Raw genomic sequence first — 23,442 nt, 5'->3', positions numbered from 1 at the left:
TATGCACAGTCTAAATAATCGTAATATTTAGTTGCTATTCGATACTGCAATATATATTCTTCTGTTAATTATATTCTATGCGCATTAATTTCTTGTCATGTGAACGCCTATTAAAAATATTTATTAGGTTCTTCGACTTTAAACGCGTAAACATCACCAAATAAAGCTATAAACAGCAGCAATAGAAGGTGTGATACCGTTTTTAAGCTGCTTTGGACAATTATGGCCATCGTTCGTCGTTCACAGCGGTTGAAGCAGAAGAAAAATTACGATGAAGACGAAGATGGGGAAGCTGGTAGTGGTACGGAACCAAGTTCTTTGCAAACAGAAGATCAAACCTCAATTGTAGACGATGTTGGCGCTGCATCAAGCAGTAGCTCTGAAAGTGACGATAATGCGAGTGATGAGGATTACGAAGTAGCAGCTAAAGCTGTCAAAGCCAAGAAAAGATCAAGTTCCGGTAGAACGTCTGATATTGGAAGAGTGAAGAAGAAGGCTCGAGTTAGTAAGGGATCGTCAACAGGTAATATTTTGGGAGCTGGTGCAGGTACTAAGAAGGAGCACGATCGATACCTTACAAGTTTGCAAGATTTTAAGCCAACGAGGCTCTTTGAGATTCTAAGTGTTTCGGAGGATGCTTCTATTGAAGAAATTGCAAGCGAATGGCTAGACCAATACAAGGATGATCGTACTGTTGCGCTTAAAGAGTTTGTGAACTTTTTATTGAATTGCTGTGGGTCTTTAGTTCAAGTTGGTGAGCATGATGTGGTGAACAACGATTCATCGAATGAGACTGTTGGGGAAGTTCAAGTAATGTTTCAAGAGCAAACCGTCCATGAGTTCTACCTATACCTTTCGAAAACGCAGAAGAAACGCGGTAAAAATAAGCCATTGTATGACAATTTTGTTGAGTTCATGAGCAAGCTGATTGAATTGGCAAACGACAAGGATATGATATACATTGAGAAAGACTCAGAAGAGGATGGAGAGGAGGCGAACACCGTTATAGAGACTAGCCCACTGATGTTAGATTTATTAACATGGCTATCTTCATTTTCTGTCTGCAAGATAAGGAGCTTGCGATACGTTGCTACTCTTGCAATGTATGTTTTCCAGGATCAGCTAACGGAGCTTGTAGTGGACCTTGATACACAGGTATTACTGAAATTGAGAAAACAATTGAAGATGGAGCAGAAAAAAAAGAGACCCAATAAAAAGACCGTTGACAAGCTTGAGGCTACAATTGCTGATGTACAAAGTACTAAAACTGTTATTGAGAGTAACATTGATAATATTGTTAACTTATGTTTTGTACATCGGTTCAAAGATGTTGACGAAAGTCTTAGATCAGAATCTATGCTACATTTGGCTAAGTGGCTGAAAAATCATCCTGAGTATTTTTTTAAAGCGACATATCTGAAGTATTTCGGCTGGCTACTCTCTGATACCAGTCCTACCGTTAGATCACAAGTTTTAAAAACATTATCGGACATAGTTTCTTATTCCAAGAAGAGGCATGAGAATATGTTTGACAATTCTTCTCTAAGGCAATTTTTTGAGAGGTTCAAGCAGAGAATTTTGGAAATAGCACTGAAAGACGTCGATTTACAGGTACGGCTGGATGCAGTACAAGTGTTAGTTGAAATAAATGGTTTCAGGTACCTAGAGCATTCCGAAATTTTAAGTATCACAAGCTTAATATTCTATGACCATAAAGTAAAGGTATCTTCAAATGCTAAAAACGCGAAGTTCTTGTCTGCTATATCTAAATTTTTCTCATTTGTTGAGAAGGAAGAAGTCATAGAGTTTTTAGATACTCACGATACGGAGAAGACCATAGGAAACATGCCTTTGTCAAAAGCTGCAGAGGTTGGAATCTTTATGAGATTTTTAATCAAATCATTATCAGTTCATCTAAGAGACGAAGATCCCTCAGAGGTAACCACATCTAAAAAAATACATCTTTTATTTCAAGCAGCAGAGTTCTTGCAGCCGTATTTCACAAATATGATCGAACACTTATGTCAAATATTAGTATTCGATGGCAGCTTATCTGAATTTAGCGACCTCGCGAAGGTTACCAGCGATGACGAAATGAGTGATGACGAATATGAAGAATCGGGAAGACAGAATCAGTTACTACTACCCGAGGATGAAAACACTATCATACAGTATGTAACAGTGTTGAGCGGATTGTGCCATGGAGCCATGAAGGCAAAGAACACGCCAAATAAGCAAGAGCTGGTAGAAACTATATTATCTGAACTTTTAGAATTGTTTATGAAATTGAACCTAGACTCCTCCGTGATTTTCAGCCAGCTTCTCAGCATATTCCAGTTATTCCAATTTGAGGATTGGATTTCCGTGGGCCAGGAGTCTTCCTTTCAGCGCATTTTCGAAATCATAGTCAAAAATTTTGGCGATACGGCAATTGACAACGAATATGACGAATTGAAGGTCGAGGCCTTTACTAAACTTCTACCATTCACTGAAAAGTTATCGATAAATAAGATCGACAACTTATGGAAGCAACAATTAGAGAAGATCAAAATATCCCTGACGAAATTTTTAAAGCAAATGAGTCTCACAGACGGCAACTCAGCTAACGAACAAATCCAAACCTTGCATCGATTATATTTGAATAAATTGGTTGTTCTTGGTAAAAATTATAGAATAGAACTTCATATGGAACTTTTAGAGTTGCTTTTCTCCAAATACGTCAGTCAGTTACCACTCCTGCTGCATGAACTGAGTTCTGAGGTTTTAAATATAGTTGATTTTAGAATTTTCACTCAACTTGTTACTTGGAATCTACAGACATGGTATCAGATTTTTGAAGAGAGTGAGACGCCAAGTCCCGTTTCTCGGCAAATGCTCGATATTAATAAATTCGTCATGGATCAGCTGTCAGTGACAGTGAGTACTTTACATCGTTGTTCTAGTGAGAACTTTATTTCCAAATGCAGACTGCAACATTCAGTATTAAGTTCGCTACTTGATATTACCATCGCGTCAATGATGTTTGCGTATAACTTGTCGGAAAAGGAATCTGAATGGAACGCTGTCATCAGAAAAGAATACCCAGTGTATCTCGACTCTCCTGAAGCAATTCTAGAAGTCTACCTATACCTAGAAGCATTATACGCTAGTAAAATCGGTGCCACGCTTGAGAGAGGCAACGAAGAAGATGTCAATTTTAATGATGTAGTCTACGAACCAAACCACGCCCAAAAAGATCCGGAAAAACAGTTTTGCGTGTACCTTCTAAAACTGAAGAGCTTAGTTAGGCTCGGATTGTTGAAAGATGAAGCCATCGAGAAGAGGATTAGATTAAACCAAGATGTATTAGGTGGACTATATCAAAGCATTATAGATGAAAGTATATTTAAGGAAGCAAAACCAGAAGGATCTAAAGTACAAGCAAGACATAGGCAAACTGCCACTCCTGAATCAAGTTCTGTACCCCAGTCTAGAGAGACTATACGAACTCAGGGTGAACTTGAACCCATTGAAGAGTTTTCGCAGGAAGAAGCTGCAAAAGGACTTACGGGCAGCCAATACGACCCTATAGAAGAAGGTAGCGATGAATCCCAATAATTATGATCTATGAATACAGTAGCTATATGTTACATCCTTACGTACTTCCCGTATTGTGTTTAAATCCTACTTATAGTACAGTCATGACAGACGAAAAGTGTGTTCCTCAATTGCAGTAGGCTTTGAATTGAGAAAGACATGCAAAAGGTTCAACACGGAAGAATCATCAGTTATTAGCCTTGCTGCACGCTAGCATAAAATGTCGTTAATATCAAGCTTATTATTTATAATATCTTCGTTTCAATTGTTTCATTCAGGGTTCTCAAGCTTTGAATTCCACCAGCTTAAGAAACAACCGCACATGTATAATGGACTACAGAAAGAAATCCGGTTACCTATTGATATACAGCTTGAAGTAATCACTGGGCTGATACTATTCACCTTGGCTGTTTTTCTTTCCTTTGATAAACTTGAGTATTTGACTCTAAGGGGACCTAGAAAGCTGCTATCTCAGAACCAATACCTATCAGAAATTCAGATGACCGCAGCTACCAAAAAGGATAATTTGATAGGCAGCGATGCATATGGGGAGTTTACATTCATGCCATCATTCGTCGATATCCATGCCAAGCGTAAGGAGATCAGGGAATATATATCCCGCAAAAACCAGTAACTGCTTACCTAGATCTGAAGCAAGGGTTTCATTAGCTGCGTTAGTTCTTCTATAGAGCCCTACATATATAATTAACCGCGATGGATAAAGGGATTTGATGTATCCTGTTCGTCTAAAATTGGAGTGTTTGTGATGATACCTTGACTAGGAGTGAGATGTTCATTAATACTACCCGAGGCGGCTACAGTCCGACGGTGTTGGGACATCTGCTGTTGCTGTTGCATCTGTTTATTTAGCGGAGATATCTGGAAGGAGCATGACAGCCTCCTGGGTTCGTCAACTTGTGTCACGGGCGGAATCGTTTGTCCAACTCTATTTGAAGATAGAACAAGGTCCATATGCTGAGATTTTATCTGCAGCAGCAGCTTAAACTCCTCCAAACTGTACTGAAGCTCTGCTAAGTCGTCAGAGGTAAGTTGGATGGTTGTTGGCTCCCTTCTTAACATATTTTAGTGTTGGGGCGATCGACTAGTAGGGTATCAGTGGTTAAATGAATGTCGTTTCATGTAGTGTGTCAAGGATTTTTTAAAGACGCACAAAACAGGGCGTATTAAATGTAGACGTTACAAACGTAAAAGAACCGAGCTTACCCTAATCGCAAGTAAGATGCCCAAGCGGTCTGTAGAACAATACGAAATGTAGCTAGTCAATATATTACGACTACAATGGGTTCTACAGCTATATAATAACTAATGAACTTTTAGTGTAAGATTTGTGGCATTTTTTCAGAAATGTGCTAGGAGAGATAGAAACCAATGGTAATCAAGTTATGATGCAAATATTTGGTAAAATCGGTTACAGTACAAATGGCTGTTATTTAAGGTATATCTTCGTAACATTATCTTTTCGTGTTCGACATAGAAAAATATTACCCATGCTGGCTTTATGTCAACACTCACGTGGTAAAATAATTGCCTTTAGTTACTGGAGAAAGAGTAACAAACAACAAATTAAGAGCCTTGTTGGCGCAATCGGTAGCGCGTATGACTCTTAATCATAAGGTTACGGGTTCGAGCCCCGTACAGGGCTTTCTTTTTGCCTTTTCTTGAAAAGACAAAACTGACTGTGGTTTTTTGTAGTACGTACAAGTACGAATATTGGTTAATATGTACATATTCCATATATCTATATGTGTATAAACTTCACTGTCAATTTTACATGTTGATACTGAACTAAGCAGAATTTATTTTTGCAAGACTGAGAGCTTGAATTTGCGATTCATTTCATTCCTGCTTGGTAAGCACTAGGGCAACTCTGGATGGGATGTAAACCTGAATATAGTTCTTTCTGTTATTCCATTCTAACGGTGTAGTAAAAAACTCAGAGTTTTTATCGTCAATGCGGTCGTAGCCGCCAAAGTCCTTTTTGTCAGAATTCAATACAATACGATAACAACCAGGTTCCTCAACGCCCACACGATACTCGGAGTAGGACTCAGTAGGATGGAAGTTAAAGATAAACAGTAAGCCATTACGCTCAAACACAATCATCTTGTCAGTTTCATGTTTCAATGAAACGTAAGCCGGAGGCGTATTTAACCACTTGTATTTTCCTTCTGTATGTTGGATAGCCTTGTCAAAATCATTCAAGTGCTTATAACGTAACAGTTTGTCATCAACTAAATTGAACTGTCTGCGAGCATAACGGTAACTATCGCCATTATTTGCATTAGGAAAGTCTAACCACTCTGGATGTCCAAATTCATTTCCTTCGAAGTTCAAATAGGACTCACCACCAAGCGAGTGCGTAATTAAGCGGATTAACTTGTGCAATGCGATCCCACGATCAACCACAAGCGTGGCTGGTTTTAGAGTGGTCATATCGGTATACATAGCTGCATCCATTAACCAAAATGCCAATGTTTTATCACCAACGAGTGCCTGATCGTGAGATTCAGCATATGCAACTACCTTTTCGCGGTAACGTCTGTTACTTAGTGTGTGGGTTATTTGACCCATATCCCAGTCCTCATCCTTCTTTTCCTTCAAGAGTTTAATCCACATATCAGGTAATGCCATTCCCAACCTGTAATCGAAGCCGACACCTCCAATTGACCTCGGCAAACAGAGAGTTGGGTAGCCTGATACATCTTCAGCAATAGCGGTGCCACCCTTAGGCAACAACTCGTGTAGCAGGTCATTGGCAAGCATCAAATACGCTACTGCTTCTTCGTCCACAGCCGAAAACTCGGAAAGGTACTCATCATAGTTACCGCTGAAAGCACCTCCCTCTCCTACACCGTGGTGCAGATACAACATCGAGGTCACACCGTCAAATCTGAAACCATCAAAGCCATAAAAGTCAATATAGAAGGCCAAGTTAGCTAACAAGAACCGTTTCACCTCAAAACTGCCATAATTGAAAAGTCTCGAGTCCCACAGAGGATGCTCCCCGCGGCCGGAAGTTAAAGAGTGGAAGTATTGATGGTCACTTCCATCAAACATGTTTATACCATCAGTCACGTTCTTGGATGCGTGAGAGTGCACAACATCTAAGAAAACCATGATTCCCATTCCATGAGCAGTGTCAATTAACTCTTTCAGCTCCTCTGGGTTACCGAATCGCGAGGAAGCTGCAAAAAAGTTGGTGACTTGGTAGCCAAATGAAGCATAGTATGCATGTTCCATAATTGCCATCAACTGCACAGCATTATATCCGAGTTCTTTTATCCGCGGCAAGATATTCGCAGTAAACTCTTTGTAGCTTCCAACCTTTTCCTCCGGAGTAGAAATACCGACATGGGCTTCGTAAATCTTCAATGATTCCTGGTCAGGATTAAAAGACGGTCTTTTGTGCTTAAACTTGTAAACGTTTTCTGGATTCCAGAAGCGAGCTTCGTACGATGGACCCCACTGGGCAGCAGTTTCTTTGTCAGGCTGTGTCGCTCTAGTGATCCACGCCGGTAGCCTGTAAATACGACTTCCGTCCTCCAACTCAAAAACAACCTTCACACGAGAATCATGAGGTATCGCATAGTCATTGGTAGCCGTAGGGGGGATAACGCCTGAAAAAACTCCGTATGCATCGCGCTCTATAAGCTCATTCTTTGTTTCATCCCACGAATTAAAATCCCCAACCAAAAATGCTCTCTTAGCGTTAGGCGCCCATTCTCGGTATGTAATTTCCCGAGTAACCTTGTTTGCATGTAAACCATAGCTAGCATATGCTTCTCTTGCAAACTCAGCCAACGTAAGATTCTTGTCCTTAGTTGATTCCTTGATCTCTTGCAACCACTTGTCAGCGAGATTGCGTCTCGACGATAACGTTCTTGCATACGGTGTTAACCATGGATCCAAATCTAGGGCACCCTTAACGTTTGCAGGAATATCAGTTTGTCCAGTCATATTCACTTGATAATATAAGTTTCTAACAGCAATTGCAGTAGCTATCGTGTTTTTTAACAACTGTTATAATCGCTGGCTCCTTGTGTGATTCACGATGACTCCCTCGCGCCGTTTTAAACAAATATCTTGTAGCAGCAACTAGTAACGTCAGAAGTAGCAGCCAAAATATCAGATATGTTAAATTAATAATCCTGCTATATCCTATATGCTTTTATGTATTTCAGAATATAATATATATATACATACTTTAGGACGTGTTAATTAAACTTAATATATTCGGTGGCGTTCAAAAATGTGACATTAAGTAAGTAATTTGAAACTGATCAACAGAGCACCGCCCACATTCAGTAGTCGCTTTTAAATTATAATAATTACCTCTATGTACGCAGGTATTCAGTGATTTTAAAAAGATGTAATAAAGATCCTCTGTTGTCCCCTTCTCAAGGACCCCACAAAGGCGTTATATGCACTAGTCAAGTAGATCAGAGTCGCTAATCGCAACCTCTTCATCTTCATCATCGATTTCTATTTCACTCAAGTCTTCTTCTTCTTCCGCATAATCTACACCGTCCGTAGCATTCTCTTCCTCAATATCTTCATCCTCGTACTCCTTATCAAGGTCACCTTCTGCTGAACCAAAATGCTGATCGTACTTTTCCGCGGTAGCGTACTTGTCTATATACTCCTGAATCTTCTCCTCATATAACTTAGGGTTTTTCAACTGCAAGGTTGCTGCTTCATTATTCAAGGGGTCTGACCCATTAGGCTCTTTGAGTAGTCCTGGGATCATCCACTCCACAATGTTGAGTAAATCATACAAGGGAGACCATGTAGAGTTAATAACATCCAAACATATGGATCCAGAGGCAGCATCGATATTTGGATGGAATATCTTATTTACGAACCCAATGCTAGGGGACTTGTAGGGGTAGCTATCCGGCAACTCTACATGCAACCTCCAAATACCTCTTTCATACGGGCTTCCCTTTGGACCATAAAACTTGACATGAAACTCCTGCATATTGTCCTCCACGAGCTCTACCTCGTGGTCTGACATTAATAGCTTCATGACATCGGTTTCTATTCTTCTCTTTGAATTGCTGTTGTGCAGCGATTGCCACTAGTTAGTCATTGCCTTGATCAACTCCCTGAGAAGGGTGTTTCAAAATCCCAAGTAAAAGGGTAATACATACCTCATCTCTTCCTCAGTAGTGCTATTTGTATATAGAAACTGTAATGGCGGAATTTAGTTATGTGTTTCTTATATGGAATGGTATTGTAAGCAGCTTGTTTGTTCTCCTTAAAAGACGGTTGCTTGTCTTGTCCCCTTGGCACCAAATTGCGCCCTACTTTCTTGAGAGTGAATAACAGAACAAAGCCTTAAAACAACGTAGCGCGCCGTGATCAACATATCTGAAGTGATTAAGTATCATATAGTTCATTAATTAGTGGATACAGTACATTGTATGATCTATATATAGCATATGTGAGTAATGAATGCTGGTGGCGGAGCCTGCGCGGATAATGCGAAACTGAAAGAAAAATATTACCTATGCAGCTCCATCCTTAGTGCGTCTCTCCTTGATTTAAAAGCTTCAAGCCTTCGGTTACGCTGTTCTGGCGTTCCTATTATTAGTTCATGTCTCTTACTATCATCTAGAAGGTTAAACAGCTCACAAACTTTCTCTCTATGCGATAAAAGCTGATGTGCTGTGATAGTTTTTAGATTGATCTTTGGTTCAGGGTTTGTCATCTGGGGTATACGGGCTTGGAGGTTCAGAGGTACCTAAAACAGGGTTGAGTACTTGTGGTTTAGAACGTCTTGGTAAAGTTCAGCGATTTTTCAAGTAACTGATAGAAAAAAAATCGCCATAGTAAAATACACACATACAGATACTACTTAAAGGCTGGCGATAATTAGGCATTTGATTGTCTCGGATTTGATGAAGGGTTTAACGGAGGGCTTAGAGTTAGCAGATTTCGTTGGTGCCACGCTACGTGTACAGGTCAGCGCAGAGAGGATATTAGAGGGTGTTTTAGTCGCCATTGACCATCACTGTAATCAGCTACTTGACAAGGTCAAGGAACAAAATAAGGGCACTGTCAGGGAACTTGGCCTAGTGAGTGTACCGTGGGACTCAGTTATGAGCATCAAGATTAGCACCGACCAGATCAAAGAGATTGGGAATAGAAAGGTAGCATTATCACAGGCGATTGTTTAGCAGATCGGAATGGTAACGACACTATGTAATTAAATAAGGTAATACTAATAATCGAAGATTTCAGAGATGGCTACTGGTCCCAAGGCGAGCCTTTTTCCAACACAGAAGTCCCTTCTATCTATGTCCCACTAGTTGGCGCTGGTGCAAAATACAGAATACCGGTCACATGATTTAAACTGAACCGGACTCCGGTGCCCGAGTTTGGTCTGAGCATGGCAATAGTGGTTATAGTTGCTATCGTCGCCTCTTTCAGGCTGCTGACGTTACTCGTTTTGTGCCGTAACGTTACAGGAGTTGACACGTGACAATATATGTCGTTATTACCGGGAGTATGATTTGCCCTGAGGTATTGTTGCCTCGATTGAGATATTTTAGAGACGGCCACTTGCAGCTCAAAAAGTGCTATTTCCTAAACGGCTTGAGAAATTACTCTAAGGCGTTATGATGCCGCAATGGTTAGGTACTAACGGCGTCACCGGGTGCTGAAATCTGTGTAACCCGGATTTGTCGACTTGCTGTTCGAATCCTGACGGAACCGTATTTTTTGGTTGTTATTGGTTTAGCACAACCACTATGTATCTTCCAGGACAACAAAAGATTATTGAATCTATAAAGCTAAATTAGTCTTAATGCAAAATAGTATAATGGCCGTACCTAAGCCACTACTTGTAATGCTTATCCCTGATGGCCACTAAAAAGAATACGAAGAAAATTGTGGTCAGGAATAACAGGACAACGACTATAACAAATACTATATTAATGTTAGTGTTTCAAATGTAGTCAATTATATGTTACATTTTTTCTTTTTAAGCATTCCTTTACAAATTGTACTAGGAACGTTAGGATCGCTGTAATTGCGTTATAATTGTGCTTTGGACGGAACTAGCAGTTACTTGTAGTTTATGAAGAAGAAAGTTAAAGTGATGCTTGAATGTGAAATTATAAATTACGTGATTCAATTCAAAAACTGCATGATTTGCTGCGTGATGTTGTACAATTCTAAGCTTGCATGTTCGTATTGATCGGAAGCTGAGGCTATGCTACCGCCATTGGCTTGTTGTGGTTGCGAATGTGAAGAGGTAGCTTTATGTGCATTTTCGTAGTTGACTTCTGATAACTGTTTTATGCTTTTCACTATCTCCACATTGGACTTGATAAGGTTTAGCATGGCTTCATTATTAGATTCCAAAAGTTGCAAAATAGTCCACAATGCAATGTGTTCGAATGTTGGGTATTCGCTCTGTAAAAATCTTATTAAGAAGCCACATACACCCTTATTTGGTTCATCCCACGAGTTGATGATTTTGTCATAATTATTTATACGTGAACATAAATTAGCCAAAGCAGCGGCAGCGTTACCGGAGACCTCCTGGTTGGTGGAGAAAGTCATAGGTATTAAAGCCTCAAGAATATTGGCTTCTAGTAATTCAAGTTTGGAATTATCAGCCAAAGCGAGAATAGCAAAACATGCGGAGATTTCGCTCTGTACTGATATAGGAGACACCAAGGCTAGCTGTTTACACTTCTCAACAGCCCCACTCTCAAAGAACTCTTGTCTGTTCTTCTCTGACGACGCAGCCAAATTCCTCAAAGTCGACACAGCATGGCATTGGATCTCTTCACTTTCAGTATAATCCAATAGCTTTACCAAGGGCTTTAGGAAGCCTGCATCCACAATCAAACCCTCGTTAAGGGGGTGTATAGAGATGTTTCTGATACACGCAACACTAGCAAGCACCAAAGACATAGAGTTGCACTGAATCAATTTAACCAAATGCCCAAGCCCACCTGCCCTGACTATCTCCAATTGATAACCAGTATCAGAGGCCAAGTTCCTCAAAGCAAGGGTTGCCTGGCATTTCACTTTAGCCGCAGGAGAGTCAGTTAGGATAACTAACTTAGATACTAGGCGCGGCTCAGTTTGTGATAACTTCCTTCTATTAGACTCGTCCACTGCAATATTAGATAACGCAGTTGTGCAGTAGTATTGAACATCCGCATCTGAAGAAGATAATAGCGAAACAAGAACGGGTACTGCGCCCGCATCAACTAGCTCCTTTCGGTTTTCTCCAGAATGTGTCATATTTAACAACGCACCAGTCGCATTTCTTTGAACGCGAATATTCTTAGACTTGGCCAACTTCGTAAGTGGCACCAAGGCCCCAGAATGAGCTATTTTCGCCTTATTATCATCCTGAGTAGCCAAATTTGTAATACAACCCACCGCATTACACTGAACCTCAACATTATTACTTTTCATTTGTTCTATTAAAGGCTCCAATCCCCCCATTTCCACAATAAGAATTTTATTCTCATTGTTCACAGCTAGGTTACCCAATGCTGCACATGCTGCTGTTTGTATTTGCGGGTCATTACTCTGTAATAGTATTAAAATAGGCTCCAAAACTTCCCTATCAACTGGCCTAACATATTTCTCAGTAATCTCTGCAAACGCCAACGCTGCACTTCTCTGTAAATTCAGGTTATCACTATAAACAAGCGTTGTTAATGCTTTCAAAGGTCCTCCAGTATAAAAATCGTAATTGTCCTTATCCTCTAAGTAACCTAATAGCGATGTAACCGCTTCTCGTTCATTTTCAGCAATAGGGAGAACAGTGGCGTCGTCACTAGACTCCTTCAGACAACTACAACAAACTCCCATCCTTACTAGTAACCGTTCAAATAAATAGTTCCTTCTATTTTGGTTTCGCTTTGTATGCTTTTGTTTATTTGTCCTTTAAGTCCTGAGTAAGGGATGTTTTGTATACTTTGTTAAAATGTATATATTTTGAAATCCTGACAGATTTTTTCTTCAACGGTTATTCAGGGAACAGAGGGGAGTAAGGTTTTATAAAAAATTATACGAGAATAAATATGAGTGGGAACTGATTAGAGTATATAAGCTGGTTTGCGTTACGTTAATGTTACAATACCGGGTTTAGACTAGCGACTAAATATATATTTAGCACACTGGGCTGTGTAAGGAACAGTGCGGTAACGATGAAACAATTCACGTGACTCATAATACAGGTTAGAAGTGGATACATAAAGCACGGTGATAGGGGCAGCATTTAGGCATGATGAGCAGGTGGTGTAAGGTCATTACCTGGTTAATTGCACTACGCCTTCGCCGACAAATATGTCCACAGCTGCATGGAATTTACGGAGAGAGTTTCTTAGAGTGTAGCACTGGTGGGGGATTCCAATATCGCATAAGTAGAGTTCCTCACAGTCGAGGAGGTTTAAAGATGTTAACGGCCAGCCGGTACTTATTATGGCGCTTGGTTGAACGTTTAGGTCAAAGTTTGGAAGGCCCGAGCCTGCGTCGATTCCAGTAGGCGTTTCAAGAGACCAAACGGCACAGCTTTGTTCATTACACCAGGCAATCATATTTTTGATACGAGTACCTTGCAGGGACTCCGATTCCATGGAATCTTCGATAAGATCACCCACATTACAGTCAAAACCCTGCATTGCATCAATGACAATCTCGACAGGGGAGTTTAGTTGGTCTAGCATAGACTTAAGACCTGCAATACTGTCCACGATTTTGCCGCCGAATTTGAGGAACATTTCTAGCTGGACTTTAACAGTTTCATCAGATACGGAAGCCGTTATTGTACTATGCATGGCTGTTTCCGTAGTCAATATAGATATGACTCTTATGTGACCATTTTGTGCTAGACAACGACCTGCCGCTAGGGCGCGTGCTCCACAACGATTGTCACTGGCGAATATGACTATCAAGGGCTGAGCATTGTTGTTAGCGTTATGCAAGCGAATTGACCCCCCGAGCTTCTTCTTAATGAATTTGGACAAGTGAATAGCACTGTGCTCCAATGATAGCGCTGGAGGGAACAAAAACGTGTCTAACGCAAGTCTCTCCATTTCCAAGAGTTGCACTGGAGTGGCTAAGGGTACTGCAAGATTCGATTTCAGGGTACGCAAGCCCATAACCTTGCTCATTGATGGTGATCTAGAGGCTGGTGACAGGACTTTTTGTAACTTGCTAATCATTTCTTCTTCTGTGGTAGTACTTTTGTTTTGTTGCAACAGGTGCGTTATATTGATAGATTTAGTTATTGGCATGTAGTCAGGTATAGGTGCTGGTGTTAGGGTAGGTGCTGGTGCTGAAGCAAGTGTAGGAGCAGGTCCATTTATAGGTGCGGACGCACTTGATCCCGCGGGAGTATTGGTGCCAGTCCTGTCCCAATCGTCGTTTTTGGCGTTTGGAAGCACCATTTCCGCATGCTCAAAATTCGACTTGGGCTTCTTTATCCTGTTGTGTGACACAAGACGCTCACTAGGACTAACTGCTTCCTGTTGCTTCAGTTTTGCGAACACATCTTGCTTATTAAACATCCGTAGGTTACTCTGGAAGTCAAATTCCTCATTTTTAAGTTTGTCCAAATCCTCATCATATTCCCAAGAACTGTCCTGCTTATTCCCAGTAACAGATTTTCCAGTCGTTGGACTATATTCAGTGTTTACATCAATGTTTCCACTGCTTATACTGCATCTACTACTGTTGTCGTTATTGTTATTAGTTCCATTGGTCTCAACAGTAGTAGTTATATTGCTACCGTTTCCATTATTGCATAGCCACTTCTTACTAGTTTTTGGAACGCCTATGACCTTTAAATCACGTAAACGAGAAGACTTAACTTTGAATATCTGCGAGATACCGCCATCAGAAAATTCAACATCTTGTAAAGTAAGCGACTTAGAGTTACACTTTGAGATATAGCCCGTGATCAACTTTCCATCTCTCAACTCCACCTGAACCTTAAACCCTTGAAATTGCGACATTTTTCTATCGAGCTTCCTTGTTTTATTTATCGTTATAAGCAATTCTTTAAGTGTGATCAAGTTAATGGTAGAAAATTTTCATCTTTGATTTCGCTCGAACATTTTTAAGACACACCTTTACAGAGAAATGTCGCTACTGTTTAACGATTTGTGAAGCACTGCGAAGTTTATAGATTACTTAATTGATCTATAGACACACAATTGAATAGCCTAAACCTTCAACAACGTTGTATGTGAGTGGCTCTGTTATTGTGTTTTTGATCGCGTGTTCGCGATATTTGATAACTTGCTATGCTTAATCTGCTGCCAAACTTTAAGCTGCTATATGCCAGCTAGATGGTGATAAGTTGTCTCTTACCGCAGGTTTTCGATATTCTACATTTCTCGTGTGAATACACATGGGAGATTAATTTAGCATCTGAGTACTTTAAACAGGCATTGACCACTGAAACCTACAACATGTGGTCTAGGAGCTGTAATTTAAACGAAAGTAACTCCACGTGAGCCATAAGAGCCTAAAATAGACGCTGTCATGCAGTTCTAAATGGGCCAGAATTGATGTTCGTTATACAACAGAACTACATCACTAGTTACGGATGAGATGTACCCCTATATATAACAATGCTATTTAGTCGTAACGCAAAGAATAATTATGGTACCACTTAATAGCAAGCTACAAGTTCGGCCATTGGCGCTGAAGTTAACTATTGCATGATGTCAAGTACATTTATATTTCGTACCGGGAATCGATTTAGAAAATTAGAGTCTCCTAGCTTTGTGAAAGTGTCAAAGAAGGTTTATGATCATAATTATTCAGGAACGCCAATCATTAATCTGCAAATCTTATTAAGAAATATTTATAACGGTGACACTTTAAAAGCTTTTGGTAGAAGCAAAGTTGCGGTAGCTAGCATATTGATGCGGGCTTTGTCAGTAAAGAGTGTTATTAACGCTAGTTCGGTTATATTATATCATGTGGCGTTACTATTTGTCTTCACAACTTTCAGTGCGGTATCAGCGCACCCGATAAGCAGTGCTACTCAAGAAGTGGCGGGTTCTGAACCACCCTTAACTATTCTTATTTCATATGATGGGTTCCACCCCTCATATGTCAATTCGAAAAGTACTCCTTTCATGCATTCGTTGTTAGTAGGATACCATAATGAAAGTGGCGTGATGACAGCGCCATATATGCGCCCAAGTTTCCCATCAGAGACGTTCCCCCAGCACTGGACTTTGGTTACGGGTAGACGGCCTGGCTCCCACGGGTTGGTAGCAAACCGCTTCTACGATGTAGACTTGAAAAAGACATTTACATATACCAAATCTCCACAGGACCCTCGGTTTTGGATGGGCGCTGATCCTATCTGGTATGTTGCTCAGAAGGATCTCCGTAAATCTAACTACAAGGTTGGTGTACATTTCTGGCCAGGCTCAGAAGCGGTGTATGACGAGCCATACCAAGAGAAGGAGTTCAGGGTGCCATATATTTTTGACAAGTTTGACCAATTCGAATCGATGGAACAAAAATTGGGAAGATTGTTTGAACTTGTTGATATGCCTCCTCAAGAAAAACCCAACATGATTTTAACGTACGCTCCCGAAGTTGATTCGGTTGCCCACGACTACGGAAACTCGTGGGATCTCCCCTTGTTACATGACGCCTTAACAAAAGTGGATGATTTTTTGAAGAATGTCATGCAGGGACTTCACGATCGTGGAATTGCAGGTAATACCAATGTTATCGTGGTGAGTGACCATGGTATGGCGCGGCTTTCAAAAGAAAAGAATATTTATTACTTAAAAGATTACCTCTCTGAGGAGGAGTATAATCGCATTTCGCATATTAGCGGGGCAGTGAATACCGCTATTCATATTAAAAACGAAGACCATGATGTTAGAAATTTGATAGATTTTTACTTTTTATTGAAGGAGAAGTTTGCTGACTTGCCCTTCGACGTTTACTTGAGAGAAGAGATCCCATTGAGATATGAGTACCAGGGCAAACACAATTCAAGGATCGCGCCTTTGTGGATCATGGCGCGCCCTAATAATTACTTAGATGTGTCAAACAAGAAACCCGCGACGCCTGAAAAAGGTGAAATGGGGTCGCATGGATATGACAATCGTCACGTTGACATGCGGGCTCATTTTATCGGAATTGGACCATACTTCGGCACGGATAATAAAACAAGGTATCTAGCTCCTTTTGACAATATTGAAGTATTTCAATTATTATGTGACATGATTAGAATACCGGAGCGTCGCCCATCAGATGCCACTTGGTCATGGCCTTTTAGTGGAATGTCCGAGGCAGAATGGGATTCGATATCTTTGCCTTCCGGCTGGTGTGAATATAACCCATATCTAGAGAAAAGATACAATGGCAGTACATTTAATCTCTTGTGGAATTGTGCCAAGCCGAACGACGATGCTTTCAATGTTATCTCTGCCCCTGACAGCAACATACCGAGACGCGAGGGTGTTTTATCCGCACTGAATATGTGATTGTTTATGGTACTTCTATTACTCATGAAACACTGATCTTTTCATGAGTACTGGCTTATTATCCCAATTGCTTAAACATCTTATTTTATACTATTTCTATTTTATGAAATATCTATAATTTTAAGGACCCACGTTGGCTAATCATATTAAATTTGCATATTAACCTTATTAAATCATCCAAAGTCACAGGTACAGGTGTCTACAGTAGTAGACATTGTTCTTAACTACATCTCACAGAAAAACTGGTACTAAGATTGCTTTCCTGAGTAACATACACATAATAAAGTAATATACTGTTACATACATAGGGTTATAATTAACAACAAATTCTGAACTTAAGCCTTTTTCATAAAGCGGGTTATTCTCGTAACGGAAAGGGTTAGTACATCATTGGGAGTGTGTGAGACATTTCAAATACTGTACAATCGAAAGAAGATAGATAAAAGGGAAACTGGAATAAAATATTAGGCAGAAATATCTAATGCATTAGAGGTTTTGTACTTCATTTGTTTTTTCTCTTAATTTTTTGTAACGTTATATTCTCCACAATAACGTGTGCAGGTCTATAATACGTATAGACACAAAATTATACCAGTAACACCAAAAATCAAAGGCCATTGTTGTAGGTTCAAGGTCCATTGTAGTTGGGAAAAAGCAAGACCGTGCTTAAATATCTCTGAAAGCTTTGCTGTACCAAATGTATCCTTGACTACATACGTTGCTTCACGCATGAAGTTGGGCTTCCAGTAGTAGCCGATCAATATAGCAATTAACGTCTTGGCAACGTGAAATATAAGTGGATCTATCTCCACTGAAGGTAAATCATATCTGATGAAGTTGATATAATACCCAATTAATGCAGGAAGTGCAAAGGAGGCAGCACCCCAAAACAAGATTAGAGAAACAAACTGGCTCCGTGAAAGGGTCGTAGAAACGTAGTATGGACTGTCCTTGATATCAAAATGGAAGAAAGGCCTGACTATGTAGAAATACAGCTCAAGGGCAAAAAAGATTCCGTCAACGGCAGGAATTGTAGAAAGCGTATCTTGGATATTCTGGTTTACGTCCGCAATATTGCCCTGGATATCTGAAAGAAATTCATGAAAGTTAAAATGAAATAATGGGCTAGGAGATTTTATACCATCAAATCGGAGCGTTGAGAACCAGTCCCCGTTTGATGATCCGTCACTTGTATTTGAACTCTCTTCATCTGTAGTTCTTAAACCTTCACTTTTATCGGTCTCTTCGTCGTCATCACTATCATCTTCTTCGTCGTCATCACCAGTGCTTTCATAATATTCTCCCAACTCAGGGAAAGCAATAAGATCAAGCGGCTTTTTCATTCCTTTCAAATGAAGATCAATCAATGTCACTAGTGCCGGCTTATTGAGCTTCGCAGGGTACTTTAGCTTCAATTTATCGGCCAATTGGACCAATTCAAACTTCTTCAAGCTCGCGAGACTTGTAGACATCTTTAGTATGTATGTGTGATGGGTGTTGCGTCTGTGTGTATGTGTATATGTATATCTTCAACGTTTATGCGCGCGTGTGTATGTATCGTTTCACGTTTCTATTGATTCTTTTTGTGAAGCGCAACGCAGTTCATAACTAGATAAACAGTTCCGAAGTTTGTTTTATTTTGAGAACACTAATATTATTACTGTACTACACTAATAATATTTATATTATTATCTAACAGGGAACTGCGCGGAATTGGGGGCGGGATATGCGGTTTACCCCCATTACGTCCTGTAGCGAAGAGCTCATCTTAGCAGTCAGGGTACAGAAGCAGTGATGTCTTTGTGTGATGTTTACTATTGCCTCATCAGGCAATCACACGGCCCGGTCACGTGAAAGAAAAGCGCGTAAGTGACGCACGTGACTACCATTGTGTGTTTCCTGCGGCCGTAAAGCACTCCCTCACCCTGGTACAAAATCACGTTCCGAGGACCGCTCGCCCTTGACTCTCAAGACGGTATTTAATGGTCACGGGTGACCGTATTCCGCTTATCGCAGATCTGGGTTTGCCAATTAGTCAAAAAAGCTCTGAAGCAGCGTGACATTGTTGGACTTGTTATCAATGGGCCTGGAACGGGATTTTTACGAGGACCATTTTGTTGAAATCAAATCATCATGAGTTAGATGATATTAGCTAAGCGAGGTGTAACTTGTAAATATAGTACAAGGAGAGTGCAGTAGGGTAATGATTGCAGTGGACAGCTTTCGAGATAGACCACAATTTCAAGGACCTAATATGAAGAATAGAGAAGTAGTTTACATAGACAAGAATTTTACATAGATTGTCAGTAGAAAACTTACTTAAAGGATCCGCTTTTGGATGTACGCAATGCTAGGCGTAAATCTAGTACTAGACAGTTACTTAACCCTAACAGTAGAGTATGTTTAGTGTTTCACAGTGAAGCAGATGTAGCAGCCCACATTTCATGCTAGAAGAATTTGGTGGAGAAAGGGCGACATTTGATGACCGTCGGCGGTTAAAGTTATTAAGACTTGGCAGGTACCGAGAATTACCCATGTAGAAAAATAGAATTATCATTATAAAGACAGATAGAACCCCATAGAAAGGTGTGGAAGGCCACAGAAGGTTTGTAGCAGCTCGTGAAGCCCAGAAACCCAGCTTGTTTATTATCTATACACCAATCAAATAAGAACAACCTGCTCCAGGCCATACCGAGCGTTCTTGGAAGTGCTAGGCCCTTTTTACTGAGGCTTAGAATTACCTCATCTTAATCTTTAACGTATAGTTGGTTTTTTTCTATTTAGTCCATTGCGTGATCGTGCGTTATATACCTTTAGTTTATTTATCTAAGGCACTGCGGATAACTAATTGTCCATTGCGTACCTAACAAACTTCACCGTATCGTCAAGTTCCCCTTGCGAGAGCATAACTTCCTGGTACCGTTTGCTTCCAACCTTGGTAAGCATTACGCTGTCTGTTATGCACTTTTGTAGCGTCAGCTGCAGGTGGGATAAATTCTCTATAGACATTCCCTTGATCTTCTCTAGATCCATCAAGTTATGAACGACGGGACTGGGCTCCACTTTACCATATAGCGGATGAAAATATTTAAAGCTTTGCAGTTTCGCAAGAATAGTATCCCGATACATGCCCATGATCCTTTCCCGGCGCAACTTCATATCATCCTGATTCTTAATGCTATGATACTGCTGTTCCAATAACTTGACCTCTTTCACCAGAGCAGTTTGGCATTCTTTAACTACCTCTAGTAATGTATCTCTAATTTCCACTATCTGTAAATTGTAGAATATGATCTGCCCGTCAGAAAGGGAGGTCTGCTTGGGGAATATAACTTTTATCACATCTAGAATATCATTAATCTTTAAAGTTTGCCACTGGCTTGATAGTTGTTTAGTCATAGGATGGTTGTTAACATCTGTTTGCAGTCGTACTAGTGATACTCTGTTTGTCTGGCCATTAAGTAGCAGCTCATATAGTGATTCTAGTATTAATACCTTATTAATGTTCATAGCATACTTATGGGGAGGGTTTAAGGCGCGATGTATAGCAACTTTAGCGGGTGCAGAGGAGGCCTTTGTCATTTGACCAAAAGCTGCACTGGGTTTAGTTTCCCTTTGTTTAGGTTTGCTAATGTACTATTTTTCTACGTAGCTTTGATATGGAAGTTGCTATATAAAAGATGAGTGAGAACTTGAATACCGTAGAGATAGATGAATTTCGTTCCAGAGTTCCTTCCACTGCACCCTGATGTCTCTAGAGAGTTTCATGGGCTTGGACTAAAGCCATGTGGTGATGTTATCAAGGATATAGAAGACCAATTTATTGGTACGCTGACGCAGATGGTGAAAGAAATGCCGGAAGATCAGGCCAAGGACATAATAAAGATGCTGGAAGAGCAGTATGAGCAGTTGCTTATGATATATAGTCAAATGGAATCCCAGAGGACGCTGTTACAGAAGGCTAAGGTAGAATACAAGCAAAAGTCAGAGGAATGCGCTCCGGTAACGTTAGAGAACTGGGACCAATATCGGTTAAAATCGCTAACTGCACCTTCCCTTGAGCACACTTATAGAGAATTGAAATCTAATGAGAGAAGCCTGCCGAAGACACCTTCTGATAATCAAATGCGGCAGTTGTTCTTTGCACTGCCATACATTTGGGAGAATCCTACTGCGATGATTCCGGACAACGCTAACGAAGCGCAGGAAGAAGAGGAGTTGAGGTTCAGTGGCGGTAACATTGAATTGACGTGTCCCATTTCCTTCCAGCCGTTTACCAAACCAATGATTTCCCGCAAATGTGGTCATGTTTTCGATAAACCTGCGTTGGAACGATTCTTGCAGAAAGAAACTAAAACTTGCCCTCAAGCAGCCTGCGGACAGCATGTTAGTATTAAGGATTTTGTACCTGACCTAATAATGCAGTTTCGCTGTCTAATTAGTGAAGTTAGAGGACCTCAGACAAGAAATAACACATCGGACCAGGGCAACGTTGTAGATTAGGGCTGTGGGCCCTATAAATATATAGATAATATTTAACGTTATTAGGAGGCGAAAAAGGACTAAATAAGTAAACTCAGGGAGCTTCAACTGTTTGCGCATATTTTATGCATTTAGCGCATTATATTTCCAGGCGAAGCATTTGTCAAAAATGCTTAGTTGAAGCGCTCGCTGTAAAAAATCTTCGACCAACCAGTCTTAAACACAGATAAGATAAAGGACCTATACCCAAGCGCGGGGGAATATTGATATGCTAAGGTTGCAAAGGTACTACTCCTCAAAGGCTGGTGTTTTAACGACTATTCGCGACCTATTGCAAATAAAAGATGCACCTCAAGGAAAAATCGAGATCAAAGGATGGATTAAATCAATTCGTAGGTTGAAGAAGGTATCCTTCATTGATTTACATGATGGTACAACAAGTGCTCCGTTGAACATTGTTTTACCAAATGTGGGCGAAGAGGAGGGCACGATAGCATCTCAGCGGTTGAAGGTAGGGCAATCATTAAAGATAGAAAATGCTACTTTGTGCTTGACCCCTACCCGTGAGCAACCCTTTGAACTGTCATGCAGTAGAAATGATATTAGTGTTTTGGGTGATGTGACTAGTGAATATCCTCTTCAGAAGAAATATACTTCGTTGGCTCAACTGCGTCGATTGCCGTTGTGGAAGCATAGAACAACATATTTTGGAGGACTGATGAGGATAAGGTCACATGTCGAGACTAAATTAAACTCTATATTGGCTAAGGAGGGCCTATTTAAAGTACAGCCACCTATTTTGACTAGTTCTGACTGCGAGGGCGGAGGACAGTTATTCAACGTCGAGGCGAATGCGTTGCGCAACTCCAAGGATAAAAACGCCGAGAAATACTTTGGCAAGGATGCATATCTGTCTGTTTCAACTCAGTTACACTTGGAGATCCTGGCTCATGCGTTAAGCAAAGTATGGACCCTGACGCCATGTTTCCGAGCAGAAGAGAGCGATACCAACCGTCATCTTGCTGAATTTTGGATGCTGGAGGTTGAGATGTGCAATATTGAAACCACCCAACAACTAACCGACTTCATTCAGCTTATTACGAAAAGAATTGCTGCATCATTAATAGAAAACCAGGAGAATCTACTTCCCAAGATGAGGCCTGAAAAAGGTGCGGACGAAAGACAGGTAGTCATAGAACGTTGGAATAAACTCTTAGATGACAAATGGCATAAAATCACGTATACAGATGCTATTAAGGTTTTACAGCATCGGCATGCAGAGAAGAAGTTTGAAACTGAACCTCTATGGGGTGTAGCATTGAAATCAGAACATGAAAAGTGGCTAGCAGGTGAACACTTCCAAGGGCCAGTATTTGTGACAGATTATCCAAAGCAAACCAAGGCATTTTACATGAAACAAAACCCTGACGGCGAAACTGTCGCCTGCTTTGACCTTTTAGTCCCTGATATGGGTGAGATCGTAGGTGGTAGTGTGCGTGAAGACGATTATGACAAGTTAATATCGGAGATGAAGCTCAGAAAAATGGATATTGAAGCGCTGCAATGGTATACCGAACTACGGAGACAAGGCAGCATGCCCCATGGAGGATTTGGAATCGGAATTGAACGTCTAGTCAGCTGGCTATATGGCGCTCAAAATATACGAGACGCGATCCCCTTTCATCGGACAGCCAAGACTGTAATTGAGCTTTAACGGACAGAAAATGTATCTGCAATTCTTAATACATTTATCATGACTCCTAATCATCATATTAGGTCATTATCACCAACTTAATTAATTTAATCTGTATATAAGTAAAAAAATATTAACTCCATCCGTTATCACTTATTACAACCTAGTCAGATT

At 40.5% G+C, this 23,442-nt stretch overlaps 14 protein-coding genes and 1 non-coding gene across 15 annotated transcripts; 7 read left to right on the top strand and 8 right to left on the bottom strand.

The window, feature by feature from the left end:
* Positions 1-222: 222 nt before the first annotated feature.
* Positions 223-3,597, top strand: IRR1 (cohesin subunit IRR1; the record flags this gene model as incomplete). The annotated part of the gene is made up of 1 exon (XM_018131794.1): positions 223-3,597. One exon carries the CDS (start codon positions 223-225, stop codon positions 3,595-3,597), a length of 3,375 nt encoding a protein of 1,124 aa, XP_017987628.1.
* Positions 3,598-3,796: 199 nt separating this feature from the next.
* EMC5 (Emc5p) lies at positions 3,797-4,210 on the top strand (the record flags this gene model as incomplete). Its single annotated transcript, XM_018131795.1, has 1 exon — positions 3,797-4,210. The coding sequence occupies one exon, from the start codon at positions 3,797-3,799 to the stop codon at positions 4,208-4,210; it is 414 nt and encodes a 137-aa protein (XP_017987627.1).
* Positions 4,211-4,281: 71 nt separating this feature from the next.
* AW171_hschr42532 (CDC26 family anaphase-promoting complex subunit) lies at positions 4,282-4,656 on the bottom strand (the record flags this gene model as incomplete). Its single annotated transcript, XM_018131796.1, has 1 exon — positions 4,282-4,656. The coding sequence occupies one exon, from the start codon at positions 4,654-4,656 to the stop codon at positions 4,282-4,284; it is 375 nt and encodes a 124-aa protein (XP_017987626.1).
* Positions 4,657-5,166: 510 nt separating this feature from the next.
* On the top strand, positions 5,167-5,239 carry AW171_hschr42531. The gene has a single exon. It is a non-coding gene; the product is annotated as a tRNA-Lys (tRNA).
* Positions 5,240-5,433: 194 nt separating this feature from the next.
* GLC3 (1,4-alpha-glucan branching enzyme) lies at positions 5,434-7,554 on the bottom strand (the record flags this gene model as incomplete). The annotated part of the gene is made up of 1 exon (XM_018131797.1): positions 5,434-7,554. One exon carries the CDS (start codon positions 7,552-7,554, stop codon positions 5,434-5,436), a length of 2,121 nt encoding a protein of 706 aa, XP_017987625.1.
* Positions 7,555-8,023: 469 nt separating this feature from the next.
* UBC8 (E2 ubiquitin-conjugating protein UBC8) lies at positions 8,024-8,752 on the bottom strand (the record flags this gene model as incomplete). Its single annotated transcript, XM_018131798.1, has 2 exons — positions 8,024-8,654; positions 8,748-8,752. 2 exons carry the CDS (start codon positions 8,750-8,752, stop codon positions 8,024-8,026), a joined length of 636 nt encoding a protein of 211 aa, XP_017987624.1.
* Positions 8,753-9,100: 348 nt separating this feature from the next.
* On the bottom strand, positions 9,101-9,307 carry HTL1 (Htl1p; the record flags this gene model as incomplete). The annotated part of the gene is made up of 1 exon (XM_018131799.1): positions 9,101-9,307. The coding sequence occupies one exon, from the start codon at positions 9,305-9,307 to the stop codon at positions 9,101-9,103; it is 207 nt and encodes a 68-aa protein (XP_017987623.1).
* A 190-nt stretch (positions 9,308-9,497) lies between these two features.
* On the top strand, positions 9,498-9,776 carry MAK31 (Mak31p; the record flags this gene model as incomplete). The annotated part of the gene is made up of 1 exon (XM_018131800.1): positions 9,498-9,776. One exon carries the CDS (start codon positions 9,498-9,500, stop codon positions 9,774-9,776), a length of 279 nt encoding a protein of 92 aa, XP_017987622.1.
* A 955-nt stretch (positions 9,777-10,731) lies between these two features.
* Positions 10,732-12,438, bottom strand: VAC8 (protein anchor VAC8; the record flags this gene model as incomplete). The annotated part of the gene is made up of 1 exon (XM_018131801.1): positions 10,732-12,438. One exon carries the CDS (start codon positions 12,436-12,438, stop codon positions 10,732-10,734), a length of 1,707 nt encoding a protein of 568 aa, XP_017987621.1.
* A 440-nt stretch (positions 12,439-12,878) lies between these two features.
* Positions 12,879-14,585, bottom strand: EDC3 (Edc3p; the record flags this gene model as incomplete). The annotated part of the gene is made up of 1 exon (XM_018131802.1): positions 12,879-14,585. The coding sequence occupies one exon, from the start codon at positions 14,583-14,585 to the stop codon at positions 12,879-12,881; it is 1,707 nt and encodes a 568-aa protein (XP_017987620.1).
* A 711-nt stretch (positions 14,586-15,296) lies between these two features.
* Positions 15,297-17,093, top strand: NPP2 (nucleotide diphosphatase/phosphodiesterase NPP2; the record flags this gene model as incomplete). The annotated part of the gene is made up of 1 exon (XM_018131803.1): positions 15,297-17,093. The coding sequence occupies one exon, from the start codon at positions 15,297-15,299 to the stop codon at positions 17,091-17,093; it is 1,797 nt and encodes a 598-aa protein (XP_017987619.1).
* Positions 17,094-17,656: 563 nt separating this feature from the next.
* On the bottom strand, positions 17,657-18,565 carry GTT3 (Gtt3p; the record flags this gene model as incomplete). The annotated part of the gene is made up of 1 exon (XM_018131804.1): positions 17,657-18,565. The coding sequence occupies one exon, from the start codon at positions 18,563-18,565 to the stop codon at positions 17,657-17,659; it is 909 nt and encodes a 302-aa protein (XP_017987618.1).
* Positions 18,566-19,937: 1,372 nt separating this feature from the next.
* EAF5 (Eaf5p) lies at positions 19,938-20,675 on the bottom strand (the record flags this gene model as incomplete). The annotated part of the gene is made up of 1 exon (XM_018131805.1): positions 19,938-20,675. The coding sequence occupies one exon, from the start codon at positions 20,673-20,675 to the stop codon at positions 19,938-19,940; it is 738 nt and encodes a 245-aa protein (XP_017987617.1).
* A 129-nt stretch (positions 20,676-20,804) lies between these two features.
* On the top strand, positions 20,805-21,596 carry MMS21 (SUMO ligase MMS21; the record flags this gene model as incomplete). Its single annotated transcript, XM_018131806.1, has 1 exon — positions 20,805-21,596. One exon carries the CDS (start codon positions 20,805-20,807, stop codon positions 21,594-21,596), a length of 792 nt encoding a protein of 263 aa, XP_017987616.1.
* Positions 21,597-21,843: 247 nt separating this feature from the next.
* On the top strand, positions 21,844-23,289 carry SLM5 (asparagine--tRNA ligase SLM5; the record flags this gene model as incomplete). The annotated part of the gene is made up of 1 exon (XM_018131807.1): positions 21,844-23,289. One exon carries the CDS (start codon positions 21,844-21,846, stop codon positions 23,287-23,289), a length of 1,446 nt encoding a protein of 481 aa, XP_017987615.1.
* Positions 23,290-23,442: the final 153 nt, after the last annotated feature.

The sequence above is a fragment of the Eremothecium sinecaudum genome, chromosome IV (genome assembly GCF_001548555.1).
Source record: "Eremothecium sinecaudum strain ATCC 58844 chromosome IV, complete sequence".
Taxonomy (NCBI): Eukaryota; Fungi; Ascomycota; class Saccharomycetes; order Saccharomycetales; family Saccharomycetaceae; genus Eremothecium; species Eremothecium sinecaudum.
Note: the sequence above shows the minus strand (reverse complement) of the source record. Positions and strands in the feature narration are given on the sequence as shown.